This window comes from Ambystoma mexicanum, chromosome 13, assembly GCF_040938575.1.
Source record: "Ambystoma mexicanum isolate Mex_15411 chromosome 13, UKY_AmexF1_1, whole genome shotgun sequence".
Lineage (NCBI taxonomy): Eukaryota > Metazoa > Chordata > Amphibia > Caudata > Ambystomatidae > Ambystoma > Ambystoma mexicanum.
The window spans coordinates 802076464-802092061 of record NC_090938.1 but is presented as its reverse complement, the minus strand read 5'-3'; the positions used below and the strand labels follow the sequence as shown (position 1 = coordinate 802092061).

General features: G+C 46.2%; 1 protein-coding gene across 3 annotated transcripts in view; it reads right to left on the bottom strand.

The window, feature by feature from the left end:
* Positions 1–15598, bottom strand: part of DAXX (death domain associated protein) — a 281310-nt gene that overhangs the window by 124597 nt on the left and 141115 nt on the right. For all 3 annotated transcript variants that reach the window (XM_069635217.1, XM_069635216.1, XM_069635218.1), the window contains exon 5: positions 8656–8797. In XM_069635217.1, the coding sequence (XP_069491318.1) occupies positions 8656–8797 (142 nt within the window). The remainder of the gene's footprint in view (positions 1–8655; positions 8798–15598) is intronic.

Below are 15598 nucleotides of genomic sequence, written 5' to 3'. Positions count from 1 at the left end.
ATTTTGATATGGTGGGATATGGGGTTATGGTATGAAATTCTGCTGTATTGCTTCCTATTGTATATTTTGCAGTTCAATGACTTATGATGATGACACTGCTTGTTGAATATTGTTGAAAATGAGAAATAAAGAGTTGGGAAAAAAAAATAATAATTTATCGAAATCCTGTCACTACCACCTCAAACTCCTTAGAGGCATTTTCCCATACCTCACCTTTCCCAACAGACATGCTGCAGTTATGTCTATAGTTATCTCGAGACTGGACTATGCCAACTCCTTATACGTGCGAGCACCAGCATACGAACTTAAACTACAAAGAGCCCAAAACCCTGCTGCCAAACTCCTTCTCGCCCTGGGACACAGACCATATCTCCACCGCTCTTCACACCCTTCACTGGCTCCCTGTCGGACGTAGGGCCACGTTGAAATCCCTATGCATTACCCACCGAGGAGTGCATAAGACCGGACCAACGTACCTTCAAGAGAAGATAAAACCCTACCTCCCATCTCGCACCCCAAGATCAAGCAACGCCCCTCTTACTAGTAATTCCATCCTCCAATTCTGCCAGGATTGGAGAATACGGTTTCTCAATCTAGGCCCCAACTCTGTGGAACTCTTCCCCAACCCCCTCACATTCAACACACCCAACACTACATGGCCTTCCGCAAAACTCTAAAAACCGGTCTCTTTCCGTATTTCTGATTAAGACCTTTGAAGGCGGTGAAGACCGTACAACCGGCAGACAAATGCTCAATGAAATATTGAGCAGTGACAACTCTGAATGCAACTATTAAGTCACTAATGAAGCCCCTCTGAATGCGGGCTCGTTGGAATACAACATCCACTCCAGACACTCGCCTCTCCTATCACTATGCTCAAACTCTACACCAACACACAATAGAGCGCAGCTACACCCCTCGATTAATGCAGCCTAGCTGCTCACATACGAACACCCCACAAACACCTCAACATCCTTCTAGAACGCAGATATACCCTGCGAAACATCGGCCTAGCTGCACACAAAAGCGTCCTACACGCGAGGGTGGGAGGTCCAGGGGGTTGGGGGGTTCAAACCAGGTAGGAATCAAGACAGTGAAATACAGTAGTACACTCCCGTTTTTATGTTGGGAGGGGTGATTACGGTTTAAACCGAAAGAAGGGCGAGTTAACACACAAAACGCTTTCATGGTACGGGGAAGGGAGGCGGACAGGGCCTCAATGTATACTACCAAAGAAAGTACAAGACTATGGCTGACTTGAAATGTATCACATTGAATACAAACGGTCTAAATTCACTGATTAAGAGAAGGTCGATTATGAGGCCGTTGACAGAAATACAGGCTTCGGTGATGTGGATACAGGAGACGCACTTACTCCCTGGGGACGAACATTGGCTAAGACATAGCCTTTCCCATACAGAATCTGGCATCCAGTGGCACTAAGAAAAGGGTAGTGGATTATATGGAGTGCGAAAGGGGTACAGTTTGAGAAACAAATCATACATCGAAACCCAGATGGACGTTACTTGGTGTTGGCAGGGCAACTGATGGGCCAGCAAGTAACCCCTATTGCGATATACGCTCTCAATGGACTAATTCCTGATGGGCTTGCTAGATAAATTGTCAGGGTGATGTATAGGACAGGTGCTAGTTGGGAGGGGACTTCAACTGTGTGATGACGCCTCAGACAAAACCCTCCCAACCACCCCCAACAACAACAAATGTAGGCAGGCATTAGCATGTTTTCTCTGAGAATTACACCTCAGAAACCTGGCGGTTCTACCACCGACAGGATAAATCCTACACACATTATTCAGCAGCGCACAGGGACTTTCGCGTATAGACATGATCTTGGTCTCGGACACATTCATCCCACAAGTCACTGGGCTGGAGATGGGGGTAAGACATTTGACAGACCATGCGCTATGACCCCCCCCCCACCCCCCCCAAAGTCCCAAAAACCATGGCGATGAAACAAATTGATATTAAGAGATTTAGCCCTTAGGACACACACGGAAACAACCTTGCACAACTACTTTAAGGAAAACGATAAGCCAGGGATAGACTGGTGTACAATATGGGATGCCAGTAAGGTAGTAATTCAGGGAGAATTTGTTGCCCAAACTGCAAACTTCCTGAGGGAAAAGGAAATTGTTAAACTAAGGCAGGAGACGGTGGTTGGGAATGTCGAGGCGCAGCATACAGCAAAGGGATCACAATATGCCTGGTGAGAACATATGAAAGCAAGGGCGAAACTAGAGTCACACCTCGCAGAAAGAGCCGCGCAACTCCTCCTACAAACAAAACTGTTCCATGTCATTTCATCGCCTGCTTTTACATTGCCAGGCTTTTAAATGTGCACATTCCATCAAATGTGCTCAGTTTTATTTTTTGTTGGGGGGTCCCCCCAAACCTCCCACCCACACTTATTTTTTACTACTGCCCTCCCGCCCAAACCCTAAGTTGCCCTTTCACACACCCCCCCCCTAAAAAATTAGATTAGCACATTCAATGTAATGTGCACGTTTAAAATCCTGGGGATGTAAAAACGGGCGATGAAAGGACATTGTATCAAACAAACCTAGCCTTGTATAAAGGGGGACAAAGCCAATTGGGTCCTGGAGGCTAAACTAAGAAAACCGAAGTCCAAAAACTACATTAGTCAACTGAAAAACCCAGCGGGTGACTTGAAAAGAGGAGAAGCCCAAAAAAAATAAAAACCTGTGATCATGCACACATTCTTCTCACGAAACCTAGCTGAAGAGAACTTGGACGAGGAAACGCAACGAGAATTCTTGGGGAATTTAGACCTGCCACAGGTATCGGAGGCGGATAGACTAGCGCTTGAAGCTCCAATAACAGAGTAGGAGGTAGGGAGTGCCATACGATCCATGGTGAGTAATAAGACTCTGGGCCCAGACAGGTTTGAGAACGCATACTAGTGGGCCCCTTGACCAAACTCTTCAACCACATAAGGGATACGGGACTAATCGCTGAAGATATGGGTCCCTCCACCACAGTACTATTGTTAAAACACGGTAAGGACCCGACAAACCGAGCAAGCTATCACCCTATCTTGCTATTTAATGGAGATACAATTATACACAAAGAAACTGGCGCAGAGATTAGGGGGATTCTACTGGGTTATTCACCCCGATCAGACGGGTTTCGTAGCGGGGCGCCATACTCAGGACAATATCCGAAGGGCTATAAATGTTATAGCATGGGGCAGAAAGACCGGACAAAATCTGTCCATGTTGGCCTTGGACGCAACCAGGGCCTTTGATCGCATGCACTGGAATTTTCTACAGTTAACACTAGAAAGATTTGGGTGCGGGACAATTTTTCTCCCACATGGTTCTAGCAAATTACCGTAACCAGACTACTGGTTAATGGGCAGCTCTCAGATAGCATCCCCATACATAAAGGGACCAGTCAGGGATGCCAGTTATCCCCACTAATATTCGCCATGGAGCCTTTGGCGCAGGCAGTCAGGGAGGACCAGAGTCACACACAAAATAGCATTATATGCTGATGTCCTGCTGTTCCTAAAGACCATGACACATTCTCTCCCAAGGGCCATAATAACTTTGCGGGGGTCTCAGGATTCTTTATCAACTACACTAAATCAAAAGCGCTCAATATCATGGAGGGCCCTGGGCAAATGGCTGAATGAGGTAAACGCTACCCATTGATATGGGAACAGAAAACAATAGAATGCCTGAGGGTGAATCCAACAACTACATATATTCCGGGATTATTGAAATGCTTAACCGAGGACCTTAGGAAGTGGGAAATGCAGGAACGTTCGTGGTTTGCACGCAAAACGGCCATACAAATGTCCTTATTGCCAAGGTTCCTGTACGTAGTGAGCTCACTCCCGATTCGGATCACAATAAAAAAACTTGGAGGGAGATCAGGCTTTTCATTTGGAGAAGAAACAAACCTAGGGTGCCCAGAAAGTTTTTGTTCAGACCTCCCACACTGGGGAGCTTGGGGGTCCCGGACTTGAGTCGATACCTAATGCCTGTACAGTTGGCCCGATGCTCCAATGGGCCCCCATTGGAGAACTCAAATGGGTGGAGTAAGAGACACGACCAACATTCCTTTTGAGAATCTAGGTTTTCTGACACCAAAAACACAGGGGAGCGGGGAGTACACATACACTACAAAAACCACCCTCTTAGTAGGATAAAGCCCTACGGGGTAAGAAAGAACCACCGGGGGAGGTCTACTCATTCCAATGGCTTATAACCCTGACTTCACACCCGTGAAGATGTCTAGTTTCTGGACACATGGTGGGTGGTGGGGGGGGGGGGGTGGGGAGGCTTGACAAACCCTGACGTTGGGGGACTTCTACTCAGGCGGGGAAGCATTTGACGTTTGAGGAATGTAAAAATAAATTCCAGATACCAGAACACGAACGATTTCACTACACCCAAATAAGACATTGATCTCGAACAATTCAATAAAAGAAAGGGCCAATAGAGAACCACTGGCGTTGAAACTCAAAGTAAAAGGAGGGACAACCGAAAAAGCTGTCTTGAGACTGTATCGGCTGCTAGATGGGACAAGTCCAGGAGACATCCTACAGTACATGTCAAAATGGGAATGAGACCTGGCAGAACCCATTACAGAGGACACATGGGGCCATATATGGCGCCAGGCAATGAAAAGCTCCAAGTGTGTGCCAATCAAAGAATCAGCATATAAACTATGTTTCAGGTGGTATATGACACCTCAACGCCTGCACTAACAACCAAGATTATCCGTCCTCATGCTGGCGGGGCTGTGGACAAATTGGAGACTTGGTGCACATGTGGTGGGCCTGCCCCTTAGCAGAGGTCTAACGGAAAGAAATCCTGAGCAACATTAAGGATGTAACAAAGGTACAATTGCGTCTTAACCCAGTGGTGGTGTTATTGGGTGCCACAGCAGAGGGAATCTATGCCGCCACCGGAAGCAGTGCCACCCTCATCACTCACATGCTGTGTGCGGCCAGGATCACCTTGGCACATTCATAGAGAACAAGCAGGGGCCCGGCCCATTGTGGCTATGTGGTGCGTGAGGCTGTGGGGAGTGATGGCAATGGAGAAGGTGACGGCTCTTACGGCACATATCAAAAGTTCTTGACAGCCTGGCACCCATTCCATGAATTTGTGGCAGATAGAGAACAGAACTACTATAAGCCAACACTGCTTTGCAACATCATCATCTGACAACAGCCTATACTCAGCAGCATCAGCCCTAACTGGTATAAATACCCAGACTGAACTAACAATGAGACGTTATCACCTCCTCCTTAACCTAGAGAGTTGAATGGAGTAAGGAGAGGGGCGGGGGGTCAGATAGGAGTTATATAAATAAAATGTTATGAGAACTAATGTTGAACGTAGCAAATAATGGAACCGAGAAAAGTATGTGACATAATGTAAGCGCCTAAAGTGTTTGTGGCTCATTTTCTAATCAATAAAGTTTGCAAAAATAAATATCTGAAAAAGGATGTGAGGGGTGGAGTTTAGGGAGAGGACTTCATTGGATGGGGGCAGACTGGCCCAGAGGACCAGGATTGGTTTAGAGGAGGAATACAGTTTTAAAGTGAAACGGTTTTTTCTTTTACCGAGAATTCCCAGCCTGACGGGGAATATTCATGAGCATGTGAATCCATGGCAGACCCCCATGCTGGAGAAACTATGGAACCCCTCAGCACTCCACATAAGATGGGCTGTTTTCACAATGGGAATTGTAGAAAAGGATAACGTATCCTGCTACCGTTAGGAACAGTAGTTCACACAAGGAAGAGAAAATAAAAAGGGAAGCCGAAGGAGCTCCTTAGCAACACACAGGAAGTGCCGTGTGCTGCAATAATAAAATGTAGATGCCCAAAACATTAAAGGAAAGTAGGATTCCAAACAAAGTATGGGGAGACATTTGACTCCCATAAATAAGAGTAAAAGAAAGGGTGAGTGGGGTTAAACGGTTTGCACTAACTCAGGAATATAGAAAAATATACAAGTCCAGCAAAAAGTGCCATTACTGAGGAAGGCTGCCAACAAAGGCAGTGCTTTGCAGTCAGAACAAACAAAGTAGGCATTTTGACCTGTGTAGTAGCCAAAAGGCACCTTTGTGGTAAATATAAAGGTGCACAGTAGTGCACCAGTAAATTATCCAAATAAAGGCGAAGTTCCACTAGCGTGTCAAGACAAACTATCGATAGAGTGAAAAATAGACTTCAAAGAAAAAGAAATGAGGGGCAGCGTTCCCCTACACTAGAACCCATAGCTTGTACAGCTATAGAAAAGATAGCGCTGGGGGAACAGTGTTGCCCTGTAGTTGGAGGCCTTAAATAATGGAGAGTACTTGGTTCCAAGCAGTGAACTAAAGGATCAAGTGCAGTGGTAAAAACAACTTGCTTGACAAAAAAGCAGGCAAGCACGCTGAAGAAAAGAGGGGGGGAAAAAAACCATTGTTCGATCTACACTGGATCCGTACACGGATCTCCACACAACTTTCAAAATCCAAAGAACCATTACGTGATGTCCAGGTGCAGGCTGGAGGATCATCCCTTCCTTGGTTCAAGCAGATAAAATCACTGCTAGATCCTTTAGGTTTGAAGCAGTTATAGAATTGTCCCTAAACTGTTAACACAGGGACAACGCTGATAGTGACCTTATTAAAACACGACTTAAGGCCAAGCGTGAATAGCTTTTTGTAGGGTAGGCTTATTTATCAAGTAAACCAGAGCTAGGGTTTGAGTAGTATTTGGATAATGTCACGTCTATATTTGAGATTCTGTATGGTTACCCCTCCCGTTGGCCCATTTCACAAACACATAATGTGCCACAATGCAAAGAATGTTCATGATACAGAGGAGGCGTCTTTAGAAGTTTCTTTTTTTCTGTCTAGAATAGTCAACTCTTCGGTAAACATATCTTAAACCATTTTTAAGAACAAATAATGTATGCAACACAAGGGACACAGTATAGGTAGAAGTCAATTATTGATAGGTAAATAGTATGGGCACTGGCAAAGGTCATACATAGGGCGTGCTTGAGGCAGTAATGCACACTACAAAGTTCATAATGTCAGATTAAGAGTCAAGAAATAAATCATGAGCGTGCAAGAATCATTAGACAGGACATGGCCAAACTAAATTATGTTATACATTTAACCTCTTATTCAATCTTTTTGCTGCTATTACTGCACTTTAAATACACAACCAAATCTCGCATAGTGAGAAATTTACTTGTGCAATGTGATCTACGAATCAGTTTGATTTATACTGAGCACTTTAGATGTATTCCAGGAGCAGAGAATCGTCCAGGTTGCTTTAGTTTGTATAGTAGCATTCTAAAATTTTTAACAGAGTATATGTCAGGCTTTTTAGTTAGAATTGGATAGGAAGCTGTGTAAATAATCACAATTAAGTAATCATTGAAAACAACTAAGCCCTCACAACCTTTTATCAACTCAGTTTCTATTTAAAATTGTTTGCGTATGTATGTTATTAATTTATGCATGATGTTTTTCTATTCTCTGCATGCAGAAAGACGTACTGTTGAATAAAAGGTATTTGACCGACTATACACAATGCTGACTTGGGCATGACCCAGACCACCCATCAGGAGACATGCAGCATTAAAACTCAGAAGTTATCCAATCCTGCACAACCATTTCAGAGGGATTCATGAAATCACTAGGATGTAATTTTGACTCAGTGTCTAGGAAACTCCTTCCAAGCACACCAGTGCCTGCCTTTCCCAGGCTCTGGACACAGCCACGCATTGGCACTATGATACATGCCCATTCCTACCACCAAACAAGAGAAAAGTCGTCCAACAAAGCCTGTGGTTTACAATGAAAATCCTTAAATGACAAGGTAGCCATTTCGGCCACTAAACCAATCAAAAAGCCAACCTTAGAGTACGAATGAAAGCTGCACAGTCGTGCACTAGTAAATACAAAATTAAGGTAAATACTGTCCCCATCTTTCCAGGAATACACTGCCTGGGTGGAAATACTTCACATGGTAAAAATGAAATCGGGTACATGACTCTGCAATTTCCAAGTAGCTTGTGGGCAGCCCCACTCTGATCCAAAAGAAAGGTGGCCATCACACCATTATTACCAGCAAGCAAGTCGATCACACCTATCGTAGACCCTTACTGATCACAGCACACTCCCACATACATACTCTTAGGGAACAATCGTGCACTGAAGCATAGGACTGAACCTTGCCTACAGATAGGCAACATAGGCTCTAAGAAGTTCTAATAAAAGCCATTCACCATTCCGTTAGCACCAAGAGAGAACGGACATCAATCCTAGCCTCGTTTCTAACATTCTTTTCCCTGAATGTGTAAACTAATTCACTGTAAACAGGTTTTAAAGATGAGATTCACACCAGCAGGGTGTAAAGTAATGCATCATATGAAAAGTGCTAAAGCAGCTATATCAGGGCACACTAACATACTTTCTTTGTAAGCCCATTAAGCATGCCACTCCACTATTACAACAGCGCTAGGAAGGCTATAGAATGGAAAGACCCTGGTGTTGGTTGTTATGGGTGAGGGGTGGAGACGCATCGTAAATTTACATTCCAAACACCTATTCACTCCCTCATCCCCTCCAACATGGTCCAGACGTCTGACTCACCTACAGCTTCATCCTCGGGGTCCGACATGCCCTCACATTTCTGTAACTCTTCTTCAATGTCTGTATCGGAGGATTCGTCATCTTCATCCTCATCCTCCTCAGACTCTTGATTCATGGATGCAGAAGTGGAGGCTTCAGGTTCCTGCAATCAAAGCTTAAATTGAGTGTCCAATGATTCTTGAAGGCCCGGGTGATTCTTGAAGGGAGCAGACTAGATTGAAAATATCTAATCTAGAAAGTACCTAGATTTAACTAGACTTATCTAGAGTATGTGTATTTTTTGGTTGCAAGCCTCCACTTTGTGAACCTTGTCATACTGGTGGCAAACGCACACGTCTTGCACTCAGATAATCAGCCATTCCAAAGAAAAAGTTACTTACCTGCAACAATAGCCCCACAGACTATTCCGACTCAAAGGCTGATTTCATGAAAATGTTCAGGAGTGCTCAGAAAAAACAGAATTGTGACTTCAGAGCACAACTTACTTAGGGTAAGCCTGGATGGCCACCAATGGATTATGCCTCAACGGGGATAAAACTGAAATCCTCATTCTAGGTCAAAAATCCACGCAAGCCAAACTGAGTCCAACCTATCAAAACTTCTGCATTGACAACTGTATCATCCCAGTCCTTTCGTCAGTTAAAACGCTCGGAGTCCACATTGATGCTACACTATCTATGGGATAAGCAAGTCAGCGCCATTGTATCAGCCTTGCTCTGAGTACCAAACTAATCAATGCCATAAAGCCGTTTCTAACAAAAGACAATTGCCTCTCCATTGCAAGAGCTACAATAGGAGCTACATTGGATTACTGCAATTCCCTCCCAGCCGGGACATCAAAAAAAAAAAACTTAGCCAGACTCCAAACCACTCAAAACAACTCAAAACAACTCTCTCAGAGCAGCTCTAAGTATTCCCAAAAGAGAGCACATCTCCCAAGCAAGAAAAAACGCTCACTGGCTACCAGTTAAAGACCGAATCTTCTTCAAGATTCTCGCCACCGCACACAAATGTATCAACCCAACAGCACCCTCTTTCTTATCGGACTCTCTAGCCAGAACACAATCCACTAGACTAGAGTACACCAACCAACTCAGTGCCACGCATCACCAGGGCCAAGGCAGGAGGTCTAGGATTCCCCTATCTGGCACCTAAACTCTGGAACACGTTACCCACAGCCCTCAGAGCGGAAACCTCTCTTCAGGCCTTCCGAACAAAAACTAAAAACTACACTCTTCAACTAGCTGCTAGCTCACTGTATATACCTGCGCACTACTATATCTGCACCTATGCGCTACAAGCTACAATGCCATCTCATGCTGTATGTATTTACGTGACTGCTGTAACCAAGGTATGAATACCCACTGTAACCAGCGCCACAATGCCCACGGCTGCTGTGCGCTTAACAAATGTGAATGAATAAATAAAGAATTTTAGAGGCTTGAAAGGAGTTCCCATCACGTAGTTTAACACCAAGTTGAGATCCCATAGTGGGACTTGAAACAGGATTTGTGGGTAAACATTAGTCAGTCCCTTTAAAAAGTGTACTACTAAAGGAATCTTAAAGTAGGAGACTTCCTCTGAAGTGCGTTTAAAATAGAAAGCGCTGCCAGATATCCCTTGATGGTACCAATCTGGAGCCCCAGATTTGCCAGATGTAATAGAAAGGATAACACCATTGGTGTATTACATGAGAAAGGGTCAACATTCTAATCTCTATACCAGCTGCAGAACTTATTCAGATGGCAGCGCTATAAAGATTTGGTTGCTGGCCTTCTGGCCAAAAGCAAACCCCCCCCCCCCCCATTAAGTCGTCCGGAAGGTCCCAAACCTTGTATCGCAGCCTCTGAAACTATGCGTGAAGGCTGAGAGCCCCGATATCCGGATGGAGAACCCAACCCTCCTCTTGCGAGACAAGGTCCTCTCTTTGCGGAAGAGGTATTGGAGGGCAGATGGACATGTCCAGAGGGTCCAGGTACCACATCCTCCTGGCCGAGTACGGGGCAACTAAAATCATGGATTGCCTGAACCTTCTCAACCTCCCAATTACGTGAGGAATGACGGGGATTGGAGGAAATGCGTATAGAAGTGGAAACTCCCAGTCCACCACAAACTCATTTCCTAGAGCTCCTCTCGGGGGAAATTCCCTTGAGAAGTACATTTCGCACTTCCTGTTGGCACTGGTCACAAACAGATCCAATTGAGGGGTTCCCCAAAGGGTGAAGATCTCCTTGAAGTACTTCCTGAGCTAGTTCCCATTCGTGGGAGACTGCTCTGCCTGCTGAGAGCGTCCACTGTTGTGATCTTCTCTCCGGCTAGGTGAACTGCCGACAGCGAGATTCCTTCTTGTATTGCCCAAAACCAGAGCTGCATTGCCTCTCTGCACAGTGGTAGTGGCCCTGCACCTTCTCTCTTGTTGAGGTAGTACATGGCCAGTGTGTTGTCTGTCATTATCAGGACATTCTTTCCCCGTACAGAGGACAGAAAGGCATTCAGCGCTAGGCTGATTGCCCTCCGCTCTAAAAGGTCGATGTGTAGTTTTGACTCTGGTGGAGACCATCCACCACTGCTAGTCAAATCGTTGGTATGGGCTCCCCACCCTGTGAGTGAGGCGTCCGTCACTACGGTTATCTCCGGCCAAGGTTGTCAAAAAGGTTCTCTTATCAAGATGTTCTACCGACAGGTCCACCACTGAAGATCCAGTGAGACTGAGATTTGTAGGAGATCCGACATCCTTCCTGATAATTGTGACCACTTGATCCTGAAAGCCAACTGGAGAGATCTCATTCTCAGGCGAGCCTATGGCACCAGAAAAATGCAGGATGCCATGAGACCGAGCAACCTCAGAAAATCGAAGGCCGGTAGATGTTGGGCATTCTGGAATTGTGTCACCATCTGCAGAATGTCTTGAGCCCTCACCTCTGGTGGCGAGGCTTTTTCGAAGGATGCATCCAGGACTGCTCCGATGAATTTGAGTCTTTGTGATGGAATCATGTGGGACTTCTTGAAGCTGAGGGAGGAACCCAGCTTGTGAACAGAGCGACGGGTGAAGCGGAGATGCTCCAGGGCCTGTTCTGTGGAACTGGCCCTGATCAGCAATCGTCTAGGTAGGTGTAGACATGAACCCCACCCCTCTTCGGAGACTCGCTGCCACCACAGTCATTAGCTTGGTGAAAACCCTCAGGGTGGAGGCCAGCCCAAATGGCAGAACCCAAAACTGCTAGCGAGAACCGCAAATCTCAGGTACTGTCTGTGCTTATGATGGATCGGCACATGAAAGCAAGCATCCTGGAGGTCCATGATACCATCCAATCCTGAAGCTGGAGGGCCTGAAGGATCTCAGCAAGGGTTAGACCAAGATGGGTCTCAATCCTCAGTCTTTCTAGGGGATTAGAAAATATGGGTAAATACGGGGAGGACCAACCCTTGGTCATCACCGCTACAGGTACTGGTTCTATAGCACCTCTCTCTAGCAGGGTTAAAATCTCCTGCATAAGGAGCGGATCTGGAACCTTCAAAGAGTTGTTCCCCGGTGGATGACTGAGGTTTTTGCAGGAACGGTAGGCAGTAACCTTGGGCAAGCATGTGAAGTAAAAGCCCGCTATTCTGTCAGGTGCTGTGGCAACCTGCCTCCTACTGCAGTCTTGTGAACAAAGACCTCCGAGAGGTTTTGGGTGGCTGAAGGTAAGGCAGCCGCTGCAGTCTTAGTACTTCTTCCCCGTCCACCAAGGGGGGAGCCTTTTTTCCTCTTTGAGCTGGCTGTCCTCTGCCTCTTCCAAATGTGGAGTAATGGCGAAAGGACCTACCCCACCAGGGCGTACATGTGGGGCGGTTTGGAGTTTTCGTATTGCAGCACCAAGGGATTTTACCGTCTCCTTGGAAGTTTGCAGGATCTCCAAACTTTCATCAGCTTTTGTTTCCAAATAAATGTGTGTCGTCAAAAAGGCATGTTGAGAAGCCTGGATTGTACGTCTGGAGTAAATCCTGACTTTCGCAACCAAGCAAATCTGCGTATCACTGTACTAGCCGCCATAGCTCTGAGGATACGGTCAACAGAGTCGAGACCAGTCTGGAGGGATTTGCACATTGCATCTTTCCCAACCTTGACAATGTTAAGGCAACAGTCTCACTCCTCCCCCTCGGGGATAAGGTCAGCTGCCATAGAAACACTGCAAAGGGTGTGTGTGAACCTCGCTAGCGTGAACGTAGTGTTGGCAGATTTTAAAGCCATACTGCCGTCAGAAAACCCCTTTTTGGCCATAACGTTTTATCCTGGGGTATGGAAGGGTAGGCATTTTGGCTACCTGTGGAAGTGGCTGCCTGCACTACAAGGCCTTCTGGAGTTGGGTGCTTGGAGAAGTAAAAAGGGTCAGAGCTAGAAACTCTGTACTTAGCTGTCTTTTTTTTTATTTACAGCAGGAACAACCTCTGGTGCTTCCTAATTAGAAGTCACCCTGTTTTGCAAGGCTTGGTGAAAAGGCAAACTTGGATCCTCTTGTGGCCCTCTGTCCGATATGTCGGTGAGATCATCCTGCTCAAAAACAGGTGTGGGTCTCGACCATCCCATATATCCCATGACCCTTGACATTAGCTGTCTGTATATTACATCAGCGTTGTCACCAGGGTCTGCCCTTCTGAATTCAACCTCAGGAGAGGTGTCAATCCCACTAGCATCATGAAGGCACTATGCGCGAGTCCTCTGATAGGAGCGCCTCAGGCACTGATGGTGTCCTATATTGTAGTCCAAAGGGTCTTTCTTCAGAGGACTCCTCTGCATCTTCCTGTATTGAAGAGAGGGATTTGAAGAAGTCCGAACGTGGTAGAGGAGTATAGGATTTTTCTACTGAAGTTGTCATTATGTTAGTTAAGTCGAAATTGTCAATGTCAATTGCCTCGACAAATGCGTCAATAGCACCGATGGCTTTGATGATGGCGTTGATGGAATCGACACATGTGGCATCAATGACATCAGTATTTTAGTCTTTTAGGAGACTTTCTCGACTCAAGGGATGGGATCGCTCACAATGAGCCATGTTCTCGAAAACCCTTAACATTCACAGCCTAAACTCCTCCCAATGGGCCGGTGAACTAGTTTTGGTGGGGCAAACGACCTGTTCGGATGAACTAGACGAGTAAGATGGCGACCTACAGCGCCTTTTCTTACAATGCCTCCAAGTCGACGAATGGTGTGAACCACTTCGCGAACGGGAACCTTCAGACTTTTTTTTTTGACGAGGAGACACTGTCCGACTCGTCTGAAGTTTTTTGATTAGATGGAGTGGAAGGGGATTTTTGAGGTTTAGCTGCCGGAAGCTTCCCTCTATGCTCTCTCAAGGCTTTGGCCATCATAGACAGGCAGTCCTTGCACTGTGAAGATGGGGGATTCAACCCCAGGCAGATCCTGTGAGGGTCCATCACCGACATCTTCGCACCGCAGCATCAGCACTTCTTGAAGCCAGATTGAGGAGTGGACAACACCGAAGACAAAGGCATTTCGTGCCAAAACTAGAGATGTTGATGAGTTTTAGAAGAAGATTTCGCAAATATTCCTGTCAGGGATTACGCATCCAAAGCTGAAAACACAGAAAAAAGGAACTGAGGGCAACGGGCGCTGCGCGTGCTACATATACCTGCAGTGACGTCGAGCCGGAGGCCTCAGAGGGACAGACTCGACAGGCATCGACCGACAGCACCCCCTGTTTAAGACATTTTCCGGGGCAGCAGAGCTGGGATGCTGGGATATTGGAAACATCAACGATAAGGAATACGTGGGTGGACTCCATACATTTGAAAGGAAAGGTTAGGGAAGGAAAAGTTTCTTTCAGTACATGTGAGGACAACTAAATCTTCCAATGAAATCTAGATACGCCTTTTCCAGCAGTACCAGTATGCAACAAGCTATAACCTATGAGGGGAAAAACAGTATCAAAGTCAATGGACTAGAGTTTTCAGGGAGCCAGGACAGTCAAAGTCATTTGGAACACAGTCTATGGATCTGAGGTACTTCTCAAATCAAAGCCTTGAACAAAGTTAGAGAGTTCGTTAGAAACATCACTTGTAGGGTCACAAGCTGTTCAGCCTGTGAGAAGAGAGTTGAAATCAACTCGAAAAGATAAGCCAATGCAATTCCCAACTGAGAAGAGCATGGCTAAAGGCAATGAGGTAAGTATCCCAAACCTAAACAGTAACTCTGGTTTGAAGAAGAGTGGTCCAGCTGGATTCGGTCTTGCTGCAGCGGTGTAGACTCTTGTTCCTGAGCCTCAGTCGTGGGGACGAGAGGGAGGATGTCTGGAGGGCTCCTGCAGTGGCACTAGGGAGGTCATCGGCAGCTACGGGCTCTTTTTGGTTGAGCAGCACTTCGCGGTTTCAGCGCTTATCTAACAGCACGGATGCAGATCTCAGACACCGGTTGGACTCTCTACTCCCTCGGTCCGGCACTCTGGTGAGGGGACTGTGGATCTGGAAGTCCTGCTTCAGGATGGTCCTTAGGAGTCTACTGTAACTTCAGGTCAGATTCGCTCTGCGACAGATGTTGCAATCGACTACAGATACTCGACCCAGGCATTGGGTTCTCACAGCAACAAAGAAGCACAGCCAGTTGGGGATGGTGGTCCAGTGGAGTTCGTCTTGGAGTTAGTTGGTCCCACTAACCCAAAGGTAGCAGTCGTTCCATCCAGAGCTCCTCTGTCAAGGTGAAAAAGGAGTTCAGCACAGCAGCAGGGCTTCACTGGAAAATGTAAAGGTACAGGAGGTTGCAGCAAGCTTTGTTCACAGCGTCTTCGTAGGTTGTTTCTCCCAGTGGTCGACTCTGCCTCTAGTCCCAAAACAGTCACCTTTTAAGCAGGTTTCTTCCATTCATGCACAGTCTAGGCTGTCAATCACACAGCAGGGTGGCAGCCAATCAGGAATAGTTGCATTCAGGCATTGCTAGAGACAAAGGACT